Raw genomic sequence first — 19947 nt, forward strand, 5'->3', positions numbered from 1 at the left:
GCTGCAGGATTTCAGTCCTTCACGGCGTAGTGTGTTACCAATTGTTTTCTTGGTGACTATGGTCCCAGCTGCCTTGAGATCATTGACAAGATCCTCCCGTGTAGTTCTGGGCTGATTCCTCACCGTTCTCATGATCATTGCAATTCCAGGGGTTGAGATCTTGCATGGAGCCCCAGGCCGAGGGAGATTGACAGTTCTTTTGTGTTTCTTCCATTTGCGAATAATCGCACCAACTGTTGTCACCTTCTCACCAAGCTGCTTGGCGATGGTCTTGTAGCCCATTCCAGCCTTGTGTAGGTCTACAATCTTGTCCCTGACATCCTTGGAGAGCTCTTTGGTCTTGGCCATGGTGGAGAGTTTGGAATCTGATTGATTGCTTCTGGCTCCCAGGTGTCTTTTATACAGGTAACAAACTGAGATTAGGAGCACTCCCTTTAAGAGTGTGCTCCTAATCTCAGCTCGTTACCTGTATAAAAGACACCTGGGAGCCAGAAATCTTTCTGATTGAGAGGGTGTCAAATACTTATTTCCCTCATTAAAATGAAAATCAATTTATAACATTTTTGACATGCGTTGTTCTGGATTTTTTTGTTGTTATTCTGTCTCTCACTGTTCAAATAAACCTACCATTAAAATTATAGACTGATCATTTCTTTGTCAGTGGGCAAATGTACAAAATCAGCAGGGGATCAAATACTTTTTTCCCTCACTGTATATAGCGCTTTACGTTCAGATGCTGAGCAGTTGCCATACCAGGCGGTAATGCAACCGGTCATCATGCTCTCAATAGTGGAGCTGTAGTGGAGCTTTTTAAGGATCTGGGGACTCATGCCAAATATTTTCAGTCTGCTGAGGGGGAAAAGGTGTCATGCCCTCACAACTGTCTTGGTGTGTTTGGACCATGATAGTTCATTGGTCTTATGGACACCAAGGAGCTTGAAACTCTCGACCCGCTACATTACTGCCCTGTCGAAGTTAATGGGGACCTGTTCGGCCCTCCTTTTCCTATAGTCCACAGCTCTTTTGTCTTGCTCAGATTGAGGGAGAAGTTGTTGTCCTGGCACCACACTGCCAGGACTGTGACCTCCTCCCTATAGGCTATATCATCGTTGTCAGTGATCAGGCTTACAACTGTTGTGTCGTCAGCAAACATTATGATGGTGTTGGAGTCATGCATGGCCACGCAGTCATGGGTGAACAGGGAGTACAAGAGGGGACTAAGCACGGGCCCCAGTGTTGAGGATCAGTGTGTCAGATGTGTTGTTGCCTACTCTTACCACCTGGGGGTGGCCTGTCAGGAAGTTCAGGATCCAGTTGCAGAGGGAGTTGTTAAGTCCCAGGGTCCTTAGCTTAGTGATGAGCTTTGATAGTGTTAATGTGAGCCATGACAAGCCTTTCAAAGCACTTCAAGGCTACCAACGTGATTGCTACAGGGCGGTAATCGGCAGGTTAACTTCGCTTTCTTGGGCACAGGGACTATGGTGGTCTGTTTGAAACATGTGGGTGTATTACAGACTCGGTCAGGGAGAGGTTGAACATGTTTGAAGACACTTGCCAGTTGGTCCGCACATGCTTTGAGTACACATCCTGGTAATCCGTCTGGCCCTACAGCTTTGTGAATGTTGGCCTGTTTAAAGGTCTTGCTCACATTGGCTACGGAAGAGCGTGATTGCACAGTCATCCAGAACAGCTGATGCTCTCATGCATGCTTCAGTTTTGCTTGCCTCGAAGCGAGCATAAAAGGCATTTAGCTCGTCTGGTAGGCTCGCGTCACTGGGCAGCTCGTGGCTGGGTTTCCCTTTGTTGTCCGTAATAGTTTTCAAGCCCTGCCACATTCGACGAGCATCAGAGCCGGTGTAGTAGGATTCAATCTTAGTCCTGTATTGAGTCTTTGCCTGTTTGATGGTTCATCTGAGGGCATAGCGGGATTTCTTGTAAGCGTCTGGATCCAGCTCCTTGAAAGCGACAGCGCTGGCCTTTAGCTCGGTGCGGATGTTGCCTGTAATCCATGGCTTCTGGTTGGGATATGTATGAGTCACTGGTACTTCTTGCTTTAGTTTTTGCTTGTAAGCAGGAATCAGGAGGATATAATTATGGTCAGATTTGCCAAATGGAGGGCTTTTTATGCGTCTCTGTGTGTGGAGTAAAGGTGGTCTCGAGTTTTTTTCCCTCTGGTTCCACATGTGACATGCTGGTAGAAATGAGGTAAAAGATATTTAAGATTGCCTTGAATATGAATCTGTGCATAGGAAGGAGAGAAATAAAGCAAGGCAGATGAGGGGAGTAAGAGAGGGAGAGAAAGAGAAGGAGTCAAAGGAAGAGAAGCAGGCTGTAGAAAGGACATGCTGTTACATCACCTGTTTCCACAGCGCAGCTCCTTAACCATGGCAACGGAATTCCGGTAGGCCCGACAACGGGGGTGTAGAAAGAAACTTGGAAGAGGGAAGGGTGTGTGGAGACTATGGACGGGGCAGTGGGGAAAGGAAAGGCCCTGCATTCCAGGGCCCTGGAAGAGTTACATCATTTAGGAGGAATCCTACTCTTTTAGCTGCTCTATTTTTGAGCGCCTACTTGGGGGTGGAGTATTATGTGATAGGTTAGCAATTAGCACCACTACATAAAGAAACTGTGATATCAAATCTTGAGCATCCATTGTTTTCTGCAAATAGTCACTGCATAAGTAGCTATTCAGTTATAAATGAGGTTGCTTTGCAACACTAAGTACTAGTTTTAGTAAAACAGGTACTTGATAAAAACATGTTTTATCCAAGAAATCCTTTTCCTTAAATTGAACAAGGAAGTCTCTTGCAAGTGATATACTACAGCCATAGCAGACGCTGACCCCAAGGCACAAGAATCTATGTTCTCACAAGACTGTGATCCCAAAGAAAGTAGTATTGATACACCGAGATGGATATGTTTTCTGTTCTCTTCACACAGGAACCACAGAGCGTGTATGTCTGATACAGGGTACAGTCGAGGCGCTGAATAGCGTCCACAGCTTCATCGCGGAGAAAGTCCGTGAGATGCCTCAGAGCGCCCAGAAAACAGAGCCAGTCAGCATACTGCAACCACAGACCACTGTCAACCCCGACCGCGTCAAACAGGTGAGGCACGGTCCACTCACAGTCAGCTAGCCCTGACCGACCATCATACTTGACAGATCAAAGCATGTTCCTTCCCTGATGATCTGTCTGTATGTCTACAATATTGACATGTCATAAGCAGGGTTTCCAGGTCTAACTAAAATTTCTAACCCAATGACCACTCAAAACCCGTCCAGAAGGCCTGAAAAGTAGCCCACATTTTTTCTGCAACAAGAGAGGAGTTGACACATGTATGCAATAAACCCTTTTTCCATAACCTTATCGGGCCAATTAAGAAGAAATATCGACGCAACTTGTAATGACATTAGAAGCTGCATCTGGTTTTCATCAAAATAATAAATGCGAGCTATGACGTGACGTAATAAAGGAATTTGAATATGTTGCAAGAATGCCTGGATACAGCCATTAGCCGTGTATTGGCCATATACCACAAACCCCCAAGGTGCCTTATTGCGATTATAAACTGGTTCAAAATGTAATTAGAGCAGTAAAAATAAATGTTTTGTCATACCCGTGGTATACCACGGCTGTCATTCAATCAGCATTCAGGGCTCGAACCACCCAGTCTATAATTGTAAATAAATCCCTTTTGCGCATGTGCATAACTATAAATATATCAGACAGGAGAGTTTGAGTGATGAAAGTTAGACAGAGGATTTCAAAGTCTCTGCGCAAAAAACACTTAAAAAAACTGGCAATTGTGCCGTTATTATGTCAGATGTTAAGACTACAAACCGTTATAAATGGCCCATTTGCGAGATTGTCTTGTCATTTCAATAGGCATAGGCTACAGACTAAAATCTGGGTTTATGATTGCAATTCAACTTTGCCTTGGTTTTCAAATCAAATCAAAGTTTATTTGTCACGTGCACCGAATACAACAGGTCTAGATCTTACAGTGAAATGCTTACTTACAGGCTCCAACCAATAGTGCAAAAAAGGTATTAGGTGAACAATAGGTAAGTAAAGAAATAAAAACAACAGTAAAAAGACAGTGAAAAACAGTAGCAAGGGTATAAAAGTAGTGAGGCTACATACAGACACCGGTTATTCAGGCTGATTGAGGTAGTATGTACATGTAGATATGGTTAAAGTGACTATGCATATATGATGAACAGAGAGTAGCAGTAGCGTAAAGAGGGGTTGGCGAGTGGCGGGACACAATGCAGATATCCTGGTTAGCCAATGTGCGGGAGCACTGGTTGGTCGGGCCAATTGAGGTAGTATGTACAAATGTACATGAATGTATAGTTAAAGTGACTGTCCATATATGATAAACAGAGAGTAGCAGCAGCGTAAAAGAGGGGTTGGTGGGGGGGGGGGGGGGGCACACAATGCAAATAGTCTGGGAATCCATTTGATTACCTGTTCAGGAGTCTTATGGCTTGGGGGTAAAAACTGTTGAGAAGACTTTTTGTCCTAGACTTGGCACTCCGGCACCGCTTGCCATGCAGTAGTAGAGAGAACAGTCTATGACTGGGGTGGCAATTTGAACATTTTTAGGGCCTTCCTCTGACACCGCCTCGTGTAGAGGTCCTGGATGGCAGGCAGCTCAGCCCCAGTGACGTACTGGGCTGTACGCACTATCCTCTGTGGTGCCTTGCGGTCGGAGGCCGAGGAATTGCTGTACCAGGCAGTGATGCAACCAGTCAGGATGCTCTCAATGTTAAAGCTGTAGAACCTTTTGAGGATCTCAGGACCCATGCCAAATCTTTTTAGTTTCCTGAGGGGGAATAGGCTTTCTCGCGCCCTCTTCACGACTGTCTTGGTGTGTTTGAACTATTCAAGTTTGTTGGTGATGTGGACACCAAGGAACTTGAAGCTCTCAACCTGCTCCACTACAGCCCCGACGATGAGAATGGGGGCGTACTTGGTCCTCCTTTTCCTGTAGTCCACAATCATCTCCTTAGTCTTGGTTACGTTGAGGGATAGGTTGTTGTTCTGGCACCACCTGGCCAGGTCTCTGACCTCCTCCCTATAGGCTGTCTCATCATTGTCGGTGATCAGGCCTACCACTGTCGTGGGTGAACATGGAGTACAGGAGGGGACTGAGCACACACCCCAGGGGGGCTCCAAGGTTGATGAAAAGCGTGGCAGATGTGTTGCTACCTACCATCACCACCTGGGGGCGGCATGTCAGGAAGTCCAGGATCCAGTTGCAGAGGGAGGTGTTTAGTCCCAGGATCCTTAGCTTAGTGATGAGCTTTGAGGGTACTAAGGTGTTGAACGCTGAGCTGTAGTCAATGAATAGCATTCTCACATAGGTGTTCCTTTTGTCCAGGTGGGAAAGGGCAGTGTGGAGTGCAATAGAGATTGCATCATCTGTGGATCTGTTTGGGCAGTATGCAAATTGGAGTGGGTCTAGGGTTTCTGGGATAATGGTGTTGATGTGAGCCATTTACCAGCCTTTCAAAGCACTTAATGGCTACGGACATGAGTGAGTCATTTAGGCAGGTTGCCTTTGTGTTCTTGGGCACAGGGACTATGGTGGTCTGCTTGAAACACGTTGGTATTACAGGCTCAATCAGGGACATGTTGAAAATGTCAGTGAAGACACCTGCCAGTTGGTCAGCACATGCCCGGAGCACACGTCCTGGTAATCCATCTGGCCCCGCAGCCTTGTGTATTTTGACCTGTTTCAAGGTCTTACGTCGGCTATGGAGAGCGTGATCACAGTTTCGTCCAGAACAGCTGATGCTCTCATGCATGCCTCAGTGTTGCTTGCCTCGAAGCGAGCATAGAAGTGATTTAGCTCATCTGGTAGGCTCATGTCACTGGGCAGCTCGTGGCTGTGCTTCCCTTTGGAGTCTGTAATAGTTTGCAAGCCCTGCCATGAAAGACGAGCGTCGGAGCCGGTGTAGTATGATTCAATCTTAGCCCTGTATTGACGCTTTGCCTGTTTGATGGTTCGTCGCAGGGCATAGCAGGATTTCTTGTAAGCTTCTGGCTTAGAGTCCCACACCTTGAAAGTGGCAGCTCTGCCCTTTAGCTCAGTGCGAATGTTGCATGTAATTCATGGCTTCTGGTTGGGGTATGTACGTACAGTTACTGTAGGGACGACGTCCTCGATGCACTTATTGATAAAGCCAGTGACTGATGTGGTGTACTTTTCAATGCCATCGGACGAATCCCGGAACATGTTCCAGTCTGTGATAGCAAAACAGTCTTGTAGTTTAGCATCTGCTTCATCTGACCACTTTTTTATAGACCGAGTCACTGGTGCTTCCTGCTTTAATTTTTGCTTATAAGAAGGAATCAGGAGGATCTTAGCTATATGCAGGTAGCCTATAGCCCTGATAGGCCTACATCTCATTTCAGATAGCCTACAGTAGCCTAGCCAAGATGTAAGCAGAATGATTTAGCGGCTTGCTTCATTCAAATTGACAGACTCATTTATTCAACATGAAGAGCGAGGTGATTTCGAGGTAAGAAGTGCTTGTGTTGCCCATTAGTCTGCTGGAATAGGCTACATAATTTCAATCACTGAACCAAATATTAAGAATATGGATATGAACTGAATATACTTGTCAACAACAGCCAGTGTTTTTTTCTTTTTCTTTAGCCTAATCTGACTACTGTTACCGTCAATCTAATTCATTCTAACTACTGATCAGCAATTGCGATAGAGCTTTGATAACTTCCAATTTAATGAATTAATAATTGCATAATAACACAAGGCTACAATAACAATAAACTGAAGTTATAGGCTATTTATTAAATTGGTTTGCCAGCTCCAGGTAGACTACACAAGTGGCACTAATTGATTTGTAATGACCCCAGTGATATCGCCATTTTAACATATTGATTGTATCAAATGGTAGACTACAGTAGCCTACAATGGAAGATAAATTAATAGGCTACTTGATTGCCAACAGATATCATTCTCCACATTTAAATGTCAGTTCCATTGAGGACTTTCCCATAACAGAAGCACACAAGGGGGATCCATAACTTCCATTTCAAATTTCCACTCGTGCAGCCTTCGAGACCCAAGAACTGAACATGCATAAAACACTTCGTTTGATATGGTTTTCCATAAGCAAAGTTGACATTTAGAATGGTGTTTAAACCACCTCTGAGCTAGTTTTTTTATCTAATGCGCCCAAAGTCTTTTTCCAGTGCTTTGACACTGTTATTTCTTGATGCGCATCAGTTCTAACATGTTCATGTTTTATGGAAAAAAGGTTGAAAAGAAATAGTTGTCTCCATAATGATAATCTAAATAACTGGTAAAAAGTTGTCATGACATGCGCGTCTGCAGCTATGTATCATCTCACTCATGTAAACTTAGCCAATAGTGGACTCAGCTGCCTGCTGCAGCGCTCGCTCAACAAACACCCCTCCGGCCCTCCCCACCACTCACTCACTCAGCAACAGCCTGCCTCACTGCCTGATAGTCATTAGGTCACAGTGAAATACATTTTTGTTTTTAAAGAGAAATGCAATGGCGGCCGCAGTGCAACTTAGAAGTAGCCCAAAAACCCGCAGCCCGCCACCAAAACATTTTCACCCACAACATCGTTTTCAAAGTAGCCCAAATTGGATGGAAAGCCTTGGACATGGCAAACCTGGTCATAAGGGCACATGGTCAGCACATGGCAAGAACACAGTCACACTTGCCGCACACTTTGTCTGACAGGGGCGAGCCTTCTCACCTGCCCCACAACCCGAGTCCTGACAGGGTTAGGAATATGTAAAGGCGAGGGGTTATTTTTAACGGCCGACCACCCGCTAGGTCCTCCACAGTGCCACAGAGCTGGATGACAGCTGTAGCCTTAACCCCTGGGATTAACACATTGCTGAGTAAAGCAGGGGGGCTGGGATAGTAGAATGACTCTGTGAGAGATATATTTATCTACCTCTCTTTCCTACTTAACAATCACTCTCTCTCTCCCTTCCTCCCCTCCTCCCTCTGGCTCACAACATTCCTCTGCAGGCTAAATTGATTGTGCCCAACAGCACGGCTGGGCTGATCATCGGTAAGGGCGGGGCCACGGTCAAGGCGGTGATGGAGCAGTCGGGTGCCTGGGTGCAGCTGTCCCAGAAGCCTGAAGGCATCAACCTGCAGGAGCGCGTGGTCACCATCAGCGGGGAGCCCGAGCAGAACTGCAAAGCCGTGGAGATCATCGTGCAGAAGATCCAGGAGGACCCTCAGAGCAGCAGCTGCCTCAACATCAGCTACTCCAACATCTCAGGCCCCGTGGCCAACTCCAACCCCACCGGTTCCCCCTACGCCAACTCAGCCGAGGTCCTCCCTAACGCAGCCGCAGCTGCCGCCACTGCCTCCAGCCTTCTGGGCCAGGCCGGCCTGGCAGGAATGGGCGGCTTCCCGGGCACCATGTCCAGCTTCTCTGGCAACGACCTGCTGGCCATCACCTCGGCCCTCAACACTCTGGCCAGCTATGGCTACAACACCAACACCCTGGGTCTGGGCCTCAACCCCGCTGCCGCCTCCGGGGTCCTGGCCGCCGTGGCTGCTAGCGCTAACCCAGCCGCTGCTGCCGCCGCTAACCTCCTGGCCTCCTATGCCAGCGATGCCTCTGGCGGCTCCGGCCACCCCGCTGTCGGCCTGGGCGGCTTCTCCCTGGGCTCGCTGGCTGCCGCCACAGGGGCCTCCAACGGCTACCTGAACGCCTCATCCCCACTGATGGCCTCTTCCCTGCTGGCCACAGAGAAGCTGGGAGACGGGGCCAAGGACGTGGTGGAGATTGCCGTGCCCGAGAATCTGGTGGGCGCTATCCTGGGGAAAGGTGGTAAAACGCTGGTGGAGTACCAGGAGCTGACAGGCGCCCGCATCCAGATCTCCAAAAAGGGAGAGTTCATCCCCGGCACGCGAAACCGTAAAGTTACCATAACAGGGTCGCCCGCGGCAACGCAAGCTGCCCAGTATCTGATCAGCCAGCGGATCACGTATGAGCAGGGTGTGCGTGCCACCAACCCACAGAAGGTGGGCTAAATGGGAAAAAATTGTCAAATAAAGGAAGGATGGAGACAGAGAAAATAAAAGGGAATCGAGGGTCACGGCGAGGGGGAAAAAAATGTCCAAATATCCGTTCAATATTTCAATATTAAAAAGAGAAGATCACAAAGGAGGAAGAGGTGGAGAGAAAACCAAGATAAGTTTGTGTGATATGTGATTGTGTTTTTAGGACCAAGGTCCTGATGTTTTTAAAAAGTTGTGAGGAGTCCTTTTGATGATGGCGATTAGAGTAAAGATGAACTGGTCCACTGCCAAGCTGCAGATTCAGGGGTGAGCACACGAGTTCACCCCCATTCAGAAGCCTCATAGCTGGGTTTGTTTTGGGTTTCATTCTCTTCCGTTTCTCTCTTCTATCATTGTGTGGGTTTTTCAGCTTCAGTTGCAGACCTCCGCTCCAGGTGAGTTGAGAGTCAGTTGAGGTTCCAGACAAGCTGAAAGAGCAGAGATGGATGTTTGCTCATGCCTTTTTCCTTTGATGTTAACCTTGCTCCATGTGAACAAAGCAAAAAAGGCCTTGTCTACATGAGAGAGGTTAAATGATGCTCACCAGAGGTCGTCCAAGACCATTAGGCATCCATTTTAATCTAAATTCTTAACGGATATCACAATGTTAATGACATGCCACTGTATGATTCATATCAAAATTAAGATTTTAACACTTTGGTTGTTATAATTATTTATTGAAATATGTTCTCATTCAAACACGTATAGATTATTTTAACCTGTGAATTCGGGTTGATATGAATGTAAAGACAGTATTATTGTTATTTTGTTATTAACAAGGATCAAATGTTGAGTTGCAGTGACAGATATGTATAGTTTTAACCCAGAACTGCACAGTAATTATATATGAGTGTAGATCAGGGGTCAAATGTTCAATGTGAGAGGATAGATGAGACACACAGGAATGTACACACACATACACAGGAACACACACAGACAATCATTCATACATGTAGACCGCCACCCACATACACACCACTTTTGGTACCACCAAAACATAACTACAGATAGGTCTATATCTCCTGTATTACCTGAATTGAAAATCCCAATGGAGATTGCTCTCCCTCTCCATGATTGTGAGATGCCAAGCGTTGTCCACTCATCTATAGTTTACAGGATTTAGTTCTGCCTTTATGTGAGTAAAGTAAGACTGGATTTCATGCTATGATTGTCAGTCTTAACATTTTACCCCAGTAAATCAGTTGTCCTTTAGTTGCCATGGCAAACTGTTTCTTGTACCATCATGGGCAGTTTAGATCCGAATAACGTAGTTACTGGTTTAAAACCAATCATTTTTATCCTATTGTCATAAATTGGCCCTGTACTTTGAGTTTGCTAGCCGATATTGCTCCTTGGGACATACTCCTACAGTATGTAGAAATTTGATTAAACCCCCATGGGAAGGAGCATCGTATCCGAAAGGGAAGACAGCACTATAAACAGCTTGAGGTATGTTACATTACCTTTTCAATTGAAGAAAAATCTAACTAGAAGAGTCCCCCAAGGGAATGAAGCACTACAAAGCAGTTTTGTTAAGAAAAGCAGTTTGAACCTTATCTGTGAACAAGAAGACGATTGCTTTAGATTTAGGGTGGCTGGTAGTCAAGAGAGACACTAATGAGAAAGAAATGGAGTCACCGTGAAACACATTTGGACTGAAACCATTTGAAGTTTTTTTGTGAACCATGCTTCCAATCAGAGTAAATACCAATATGGAGTCAAACAGTTTATGCAGTTGGTCAGTCCAACTTGTTATCTTTACTAAAAAAGACATTGACACTAGCTTACATTGAAAATTGCGGGGGGGGTAATTGTCTTCTAGAACATTCTCAAACAAACAAAGATTACCCTTGCTTGCTTCTGCGCTGCTATACATTGGTTTTCATCCGAGTACACTGGGTCTATTATGACTGCACTGTGAGACACAATGAAGACACAACGCAAAGTGTGCCTGTCCCTTCTTGAGCCAAGTGTTCATATTTTGATGTACATGTCCAAGAAATAGGCCTACAGCTGACACGCATGCATTGCATGTTCTAGAGCAAAACCAGCCAAGCAGTGAGATAAGGAACATCTCCACAAGAACATCCATAATGTGATGTCTTGGAGATGTTTTGGTTTACCAATAATATTGCACAGCAAGAGAGCTGCTATACATTCATATTAATGGAAGTCTCTTCTACTGATGAGTCCAGAGTCATCGGTCAACCATATTGTCTTTTATTAACCCAAATGACTCCTACTACATTTATTTTCCTGCACAGCAGTCCCTGAATCTTATTCTGACCCTCTTTTCCATTTCACACGTTTATCCTTATGCAACCGGATCTCTGTGATTGGCTTTCAGTAATACAGGACCGGAAGGGATAGCGGCAGAGAATCAAAGAAAAAGCAACACTCGCTTTTTATGAGTGAAATGACAACACCCCTCCTCCACCATACCTACTCAATAGTTATTCTAAGGAATGTTTGCTTGAGAAAGAAGTTACCTTTACCTCATCTTACTATCAACTATGTGTATGAGCAGTCCGCATGGCATGGCACTAGCCACGAGCCCCATTAACATGACTCACTGAATACACGTTTCCCTTTCATTGTATTTCTGAAGGGATGTGCTGTGACATATAACAGTACTCAATGGTGCACTGGTTATTTGAAATGGCACTCCAGTTAAAATATCTGTAACTTCCACCCGTGGGGTTCAGAAACCTTCATATTTTAGCCCTAACCTCACAAAATGTTTACGCTGATTTAAAATACAAGCACAAATCAAGGTGAATTTAATAATATAAGCAATGCAACTAGACTTGGTTTAGAGGACTACTCTAGAGCTGTCTGATCTATACATTGTCCTCTTTTTCCGTTCATTACATTACTTACTTCGACATTTCTCCCACCCTTCATATGGTATTTTTACTATATTTTAGAACGCTCCTATATCCAGATTCCCTTCTCTCTCTCCTCTTCCACTCTGCTCCCCCTCTCTCTTCTTCCTTCTGTCTACTCATAGGCGCTGATCGATAGCAGTTATGCACTATAGGTCATAAGGGTATGCAAATATTTTCACAGCCCATAGAGTTCAGCAGGCAAAAATGCACAAATAACAACTGCCTCCAAACTGTGACACCCCACAAGACCAACAAGCAACATTGGTTCAAACTACGGTATCAAATTCCATACTAAAAGAATAACAAGTAGGATTTAGACAGGCTTACATTGTAATCTATGACCTTTTAGGGGAACGGGAGAGGTTATGTATTTTTTTCTACTGGAAAGCAAAATAAGAAAGCAAATCTTTGTTCAATGAGCAAATGTCTGTTGGTTGACCAAACAGAACTTATATTTCAGCCTTTTAACAGGAGTTTATTTTAAAAAAAGTTAATGATAGAGCGCAAGAGAAAGATGGGAACTCGTTCGTGACCTCATGCTGAAACAGTGACATCCTTTATGCATATCCTCTTATCTGAAAAATGACTAGATATTAATTTCTGTGGAATATGTCATGTCAACATGATGTCTATGTACGTTATTGTAGCTATTCTAGTTTGTAGTCCAAATGCAGTCCAGCGTCTCGTCGATACAATGTGAAACTCTATGTTATCTTTGTGTGGATGATGAAGAGTGCCAACTAAGCCTGATTAAGATTAGCTTCGCTATTTGTTTGTGCATTACGATGACTCATCATATGGCGTCCATATTTCTGTCATTTAGTTTGACCGTAAGAAAAATGTAAAGAATATTGGAAGCAATATAGTAGCATGTTGTCCTGTTTTGTGTTTTGGTTATGTTTGTCGTATGAACCTTTGAAATTACTAAGATTTTGAATTAATAGGTTTACATGTACTTTTTGTAAATTATGAAAATGCTGCTATTTGATAAGTAAAATATACAAAACATTTTAGTTGAAAAGATGTCTGGTCTGTTGATTAGAAACATGCTGTAAAAGACAGGGGCATACAATTAGGTGTATAGAATACTATACAGTATTGGTAAGATAGTAATGGTAATAATAGACTCTATAGTACAACCTGTGCCAAACTAGACCTCTGCAGCTTTTGAAATCGTAGATGTGCAATCAAATGTTAGATATCAATAACTTGTTTAGAAGTGCTGATCAAGTGCCAATCAAACAATGTTTTTAAGTTAAGAAAAGATAATCAAATACATTACTTAAGAAAACAAAGGATGGATAACTGTTTTGTGCATTGTTTTACCCCATAGCTACATAGAGTAAGAGCTAAAGATTGTGATTTTTATGGATCCATGTTGTTTTGCACTCCATGCATCCCCTGTGTGTTCATTTGACCTGTGGCTTAAGCACTGCTGTTTTTCACAAATGTCTCTATAGGCCAGCATGGACTTAGCATAACATGTTATAAGCATTCATAACATAGCCAGCCATTATCAGACAAAATGTGTTTCGTGGAGTTAGGTGTTATCTTTTTGCACGTCTTCTATTGCATGGTATCAAAGTGAAATATGGAGGGAAAAAAATGAATGCAAAAAAAATGGAGGTGTTCTCGCAACATTCAAAGACATAACGTTGCATGCAATCAGTTGTAGAGCACTTACGTTAAAACCGCCTCATATTTAAAAAATGGTTTATTGTCGTAAGTTGGGAGGGGTTCTATTATTGTCATGTTGGTCCAAATACAACATATTTCAGATCAAATTCTCATACAGTCCATCTCTTTATATTATTACCGATATGATTTTGTTTTCTTAAGGTACCATGAGGAGTATTACAAATGTGAAACAAGCAAATGCGAAAATGTTAGTCAGTGTTATTCTTGTGTTTTGCTTTCTAGAATACCAGGCATGCATTTTTTAGGATCAGGTTAAACCTCACAAAACCTGCGTAATATTTTTTACGATTTTTTATACTACAGCTTGAATTCCCAGATCTAATCTATGAATGTACTACCATTTGCTCATTATTTCTGTTGAATGTTTATCAGTCTTTAAATGTGAATTCAAGGCTGGAATGTCAACTACATGTAGCGTTAACATATTATGTCAAGAACCAACTTCAGCTATAGTCAGGTAGGCCGGACATGGCCATAGTCATAATCCAGATATGTTTCAACAACACTTCAGATTCGCTGTAAACATTATCCTGTATGTTTGGTGTTGGATAAATGCACTTTACTTTTTACAAATTACATCTCCTATTATTGGATGTGAAACAAAGCTAACAATGTTAATTTTCTGCTGTTTTTGTCATTCTTTGCTGTTGCTCTGATGTTGTTTTAGTAAAAAACAAACAAACAAACAAAAAAATGAAACTTTTTGTGAATGATGAGAGGGGTTTGTGTGTCAGACTTCTCTGAAAAGGTGGCACCCGAGACCTCACAATATCGATTCTCATTTCCTTTCAGCAAAGATTTGTGTTAATCGCAATGAGCAAATCTCTCTTTGAAGATAGAATCCTTTGTTGCTACATACATTTTTTTTACTTATAAATTAATGATATATACCCATTGATCCTTGAAGAATATAACTTATACATGCCTCATAAGCTTAGTTCAACTGTTGTATCACAGCAGAACCCCAAATATACGCTTGTTTTACTCCAATGTTTGCTAACAATGTAGATGTAAACAAATGCTTTATAGCCTCAAAACATGGTTAAAACTAAAATGTTAATATCATGCATGGTCAGTCCTTGCATCCATGGCTCTGTCTATGAATTTGAATTGTTACATTTCTCCAAGCCCATCCCTCAGCTTTGTAATTTCTTCAATTAAGGATTCTAGATTTAAAAGAGGGAGAGGGAACTTAAGAGTGGAACTGTTCCACCTTGTCATGTTGCATTCTGCTGCCTTGAAGTCTAGCGGTGGGAGTATTTTTATGAACAAATTGGCAATGAAAGCATGGTAAACCTCATACAATGTCTCTATGTGCTGTTATCAGAGTCCATGTTTGTTACGTTACAGAATGCTATCCCAAGGTCTCGCTGATATAATATTAGATCAGAGACAAATACAGCACCGGAAAAATGTGATTGCTTCGGTCCTACCGCTGTCAGTGTTGGTGTATTTGACGACAACAACATTTTAGAACCCTGTGTAACCTAAAATGGCCTAACTACTTTACCACATGCATGCTTTGAGTATCTGTCTCATTCTTCTGTCATGCACTGCTACTAACCCCCACCACTGTTCTAACCTCTCCACTACTGAGTGCCAAACTAAGTCAACACCATTCCAAACATTTCAAAAAATATATTATTTAAAAAAATAATCATCTGCATATTCACCTAACCCCCCCAATGATCCTCCTCGGGGTGGATTCCGTTGAACTATCAGACACAGGACTAAGACGGTTCAGGCTGCTTGCCCCCGCTTCTACTCAACTCTCTTCATCATCTTTTCAGCCTACATGACATTACGATTATGTGTGGTGTTGTGTCTGGCACCTTATCTTTGATCCTTTTTTGACCCTCCCATTAACTTAGTTGACCTTATCCACCCTTTGTGTGTTTTATTATTTTGACCCCAGGTTTATTGCCAAACTTTGCTGAGACTACAACTGTATGAATTTTCATTTTGTTTGTTTGTTTTCTTGTCATCCGGATAATTCTGAAGGGTTGAAAGTTAACTAAAATGTTGATTGAAAAAAAGCATGACAATGCTTTGCACACCTCTTTGGCTCCATTGCAAATATTATTTTGGGTTAGGTTTTTAATTTTGTAAAACTCTTTTTGTTTTTCCATTTCAAGAAATGGACTGTCAGCATAAGTTAAATGTTATTCAAAACTAACAAGAGTTTTGTCAATCTGAATGACTAGTGTCTCTATATTAAGACAGAGAAGATACCATTTGAAAGTTTAGGCCTCACTTGTCCTTTGACTTAAGCATTTTCTTGGATGCCTTTACACAGACACAGTCTCAATCTGAAAGATACAAGGGCAACACTGTCTTTCCTTGAGCCATTTCAGTGAAGTACGGATGGGAGCTTTTTAATCGAGATATTTGCCAATACAAGTGCCAAATGAAATCTCCATTAAGCCAAAAGCCAGCCAGCCTACACACTGAAGCTGTGGTAGCACTGGGATGGTACACTTCCCAATCCCATTTCTCCCAGAAAACACTTCATTGTTTGACATTTGACATGACATGCCACTATTTTTATATGCTGCCAGTCTATTTACTGCTTTCCTCAGTGAAACATCTCAGAAGCAGTTCCTTTTATAACGATACACTGTTGATTAATGACAACAGCAACTATGAAAAGGGAATGAAAGGATTTTTAAAGTGTCATTTTTGTGAACTTTTTTTAATTATTATTATAAATTTATCTGAACATCATTCATTAATAGATTTAAGGGTAATGACTATATAATGTAACTGTAGTATTGTGTTTGTAAAAAAAAATCTGTGAGTTGTGTTTTATGACTCGTGGACTACCAGTGAAGTCAGCATTTCAGTGTTAATATATTGAATTGTTTTTTAAAGATTATTTTTGCGAAGGCAACAGCAACAAAGAGTCATTATAAATGTTCATTTTAGCATCACTTGTCTTCTGTTCCTTTATTCTCCTCCACCTCTACTCTCTGCCTCATTGGAGTGACAGGTCTTGAGTTGATAAACTGCATGCAATATGCTCACCGACATGTTTGTTTTCTAAATGGAGTGCTGAATCTTCGCTTATGAAGTAGTTCATGAAAAATGTATGTATTTCTATTTAACCTTTATTTAACTAGGCAAGTCAGTTAAGAACAAATTCTTATTTACAATGACAGCCTACCCCAGCCAAACCCAGACGACATTGGGCCAATTGCGCTCCGCCCTATGGGACTCCCAATCACGGCCGGTTGTGAAACAGCCTGGAATCGAACCAGGGTCTGTAGTGACGACTGGCACTGTGATGCAGTGCCTTCAAATGCTGCGCCACTCTATATCTCGAAATCATAACTGCGGTTTTATTGTGTATGTTCTGTATGAGTGCTGTCCTAATCGTTGTTCAAGGTCTTGGTGAAAGCCAAAGTGAGCGTCTAAGCTAATTAGTGTCTACCTGGCACAGACATCTATTCAACATCTATTCCACGTTGGTTCAATGTAATTTCATTGAATTACGTGGAAACAATGTTGATTCAACCATTGTGTGCCCAGTGGGTAGTTCTAGTACAGTGGTGTGTGGGCAGAATGTTGGAGCGTTACAGATATAGCTGAGATCTTAATTTGATCACCCTGTTGTTGGAGGAAATTCCCTGCACAGCAGGAAATGCAAACTTGTAGTGTATTCAAGGTTTGAAAAGACTTCTAAAGTTAGTAATTTCCACTTCAATATGCCAGACTTGATTTGCCCTAACTAAACATCTCCATTAATTATAATCCACACAATAATTCACATTTTCTATTGATGCCGGATTATTTTCCTGCTGTGAAAAACTGGTAAAATGTATATCCTACACCTGTATCTGTTTTGTGAACCTGTGAAGTTCTTCAAATAGGCCAGAACCTGTTGAAGTTACCTTGATCTACAGTGCCTTTAGAAAGTATTCACACCCCTTTACTTTTTCCACATTTTGTTGTGTTATAGTGTGAATTTTTATTTAGATTGTGTCACTGGCCTACACACAATACCTCATAATGTCAAAGTGGAATGATGTTTTTAGAAATGTTACATAATTAATTAAAAAGGAAAAACAAATGTTTTGAGTCAATAAGTATTAATTCCCTTTGTTATGGCAAGCCTAAATAAGTTCAGGAGTAAACATTTGCTTAACAAGTCACATAAATTGCATGGACTCACTCTGTGCAATAATAGTGTTGAACATTATTTTTGAATGACTTCCTCATCTCTGTACCCACACAATTACCTGTAAGGTCCCACAGTCGAGCAGTGAATTTCAAAAACAGATTCAACCATAAAGACAAGGGAGGTTTTTCAATGCCTTGCAAAGAAGGGCACCTATTGGTAAATGGGTAAAAAAAAGCACACATGGAATATCCCTTTGAGCATTGTGAAGTTATTATTTTTATGGTGTATCAATACACCCAGTCACGACAAAGATACAGGCGTCCTTCCTAACTCAGTTGCCAGAGAGGAAAGAAACTGCTCAGGGATTTCAACATGAGGCCAATGGTGACTTTAAAACAGCTACGGAGTTTAATGGCTGTGATAGGAGAAAACTGAGGATGGATCAACAACATTGTAGTTACTCCACAATAGTAACCTAATTGACAGAGTGAAAAGAAGGAAGCCTGGACAGAATAAAAAATATTCCAAAACATGTATCCTGTTTGCAACAAAGCACTAAAGTAATACTGCTAAGAAATGAGCCAAAGCAATTCACTTTTTGTTCTGAATACAAAGTGTTATTTTGGGGGCAAATCCAATACAACACATTAGTGAGTACCACTCTCCATATTTTGGGTATGCTTGTAATCATTAAGGACTGGGTAGTTTTTCAGGATAAAAAAAGAAACGGAATGGAGCTAAGCACAGACAAAATCCTACAGGAAAACCTGGTTCAGTCCCAACAGACACTGGAAGATGAATTCACAATTCAGCAGGACAATAATCTAATACACAAGGCCAAATCTACACTGGAGTTGCTTACCAAGAAGACAATAAATGCTGAGTTACAGTTTTGACTTAAATCTATGACATGACCTGAAAATGGTTGACTGGCAATGATCAACAACCAATTTGACACAGTTTGAAGAATTTTTAAAACAATAATGGGCAAATGTTGCACAATCCAGGTGTGGAAAGCTTTTAGAGACTTACCCAGAAAGACACCACTGTAATCGCTGCCAGAGGTGATTGGGGATCATGGCTCAACATTTTCAAGTCTTGCCATAGATTTTCAAGTCAAAACTCTAAATTGGCCACTCAGGAACTTTCACAGTCTTATTGGTAAGCAACTCCAGTGTAGATTTGGCCTTGTGTTGTAGGTTGTTGTCCCGGTCAAAGGTGAATTCCTCTCCCAGTTTCTGGTGTAAAGCAGACTGAAGCAGGTTTTCCTCTAGGATTTTTGCCATATGTTTTTATCCTGAAAAAGTTCCTAGTATTTGTCGATGTCAAACTGCCTCCTTATTTTCAATTATGGTGGTGGCTGCATCATATCCGTGTTTACTCAGTGACGTTTTGGATTTGTCACAAACAGAAGTCTTTGCATTTAGGCCAAAAAGTGTATCCCTTTGCAGTATTACTTTAGTGCCTTGTTGCATACAAGATACAAGTTTTGTAATATTTTTATTATGTATATTGTATTCTTTTCACTGTCATTTAGGTCATTATTGTGGAGTCACTACAAGGCTGTTGATCCATCCTCAGTTTTCAACCATCACAGACATTGAACTCTGTCACTGCTTGTTTTAAAATCACCAATGACCTCATGGAAGTTTAATTTCTTTCCTGCAGCTCAGTTCAGAAGGACAACTGTATCTTTGATGTATCTGGGTGGTTTCATATATGTAATCTATGGCATAATTATTAACTTGACCATGCTTCAAGAGATATTCAATGTCTGATGTGTTACTGTTACCAATCTACCAATCACTACCCTTCTTTATGAGGCTTTTTAACAGATCCCTGGTCTTTGTAAAATAAAATAACTTTTTATTGGTCGTATACACATATTTAGCAGATGTTATTGTGGGTGTAGTGAAATGCTTGTAGTTTTTTTTCATCAAATTTGCTTCGTTAAAGTCCCCAGCTCCAATAAATGCGGCCTCAGGATATGTAGTTTCCAGCTTCCACAAAGTCCAGTGTAGTTCCTTGAGGGCCGTCATGGTATCGGAGGACCGTCGTGGTATCGAAAGTTGAATCTGTGCTTGAAATTCAATACTTGACTCAGGGACCTAACAGATCTTGTATGTATGGGGGACAGCAAAGGGGTTAGTG

The 19947-nt window shown here is 42.0% G+C and overlaps 1 protein-coding gene across 2 annotated transcripts in view; it reads left to right on the forward strand.

The window, feature by feature from the left end:
• Window positions 1-16606, forward strand: part of LOC106567594 (RNA-binding protein Nova-1) — a 39417-nt gene extending 22811 nt beyond the window's left edge. For both annotated transcript variants that reach the window (XM_014137103.2, XM_014137104.2), the window contains exons 3-4: window positions 2941-3107; window positions 8044-16606. In XM_014137103.2, coding sequence (XP_013992578.2) covers window positions 3027-3107; window positions 8044-9063 — 1101 coding nt within the window. In that variant the 5' untranslated portion in view covers window positions 2941-3026 and the 3' untranslated portion in view covers window positions 9064-16606. The remainder of the gene's footprint in view (window positions 1-2940; window positions 3108-8043) is intronic.
• The last annotated feature ends 3341 nt before the right edge of the window (window positions 16607-19947 follow it).

The sequence above is a fragment of the Salmo salar genome, chromosome ssa13 (genome assembly GCF_905237065.1).
Source record: "Salmo salar chromosome ssa13, Ssal_v3.1, whole genome shotgun sequence".
In the NCBI taxonomy this organism is placed as follows: Eukaryota; Metazoa; Chordata; class Actinopteri; order Salmoniformes; family Salmonidae; genus Salmo; species Salmo salar.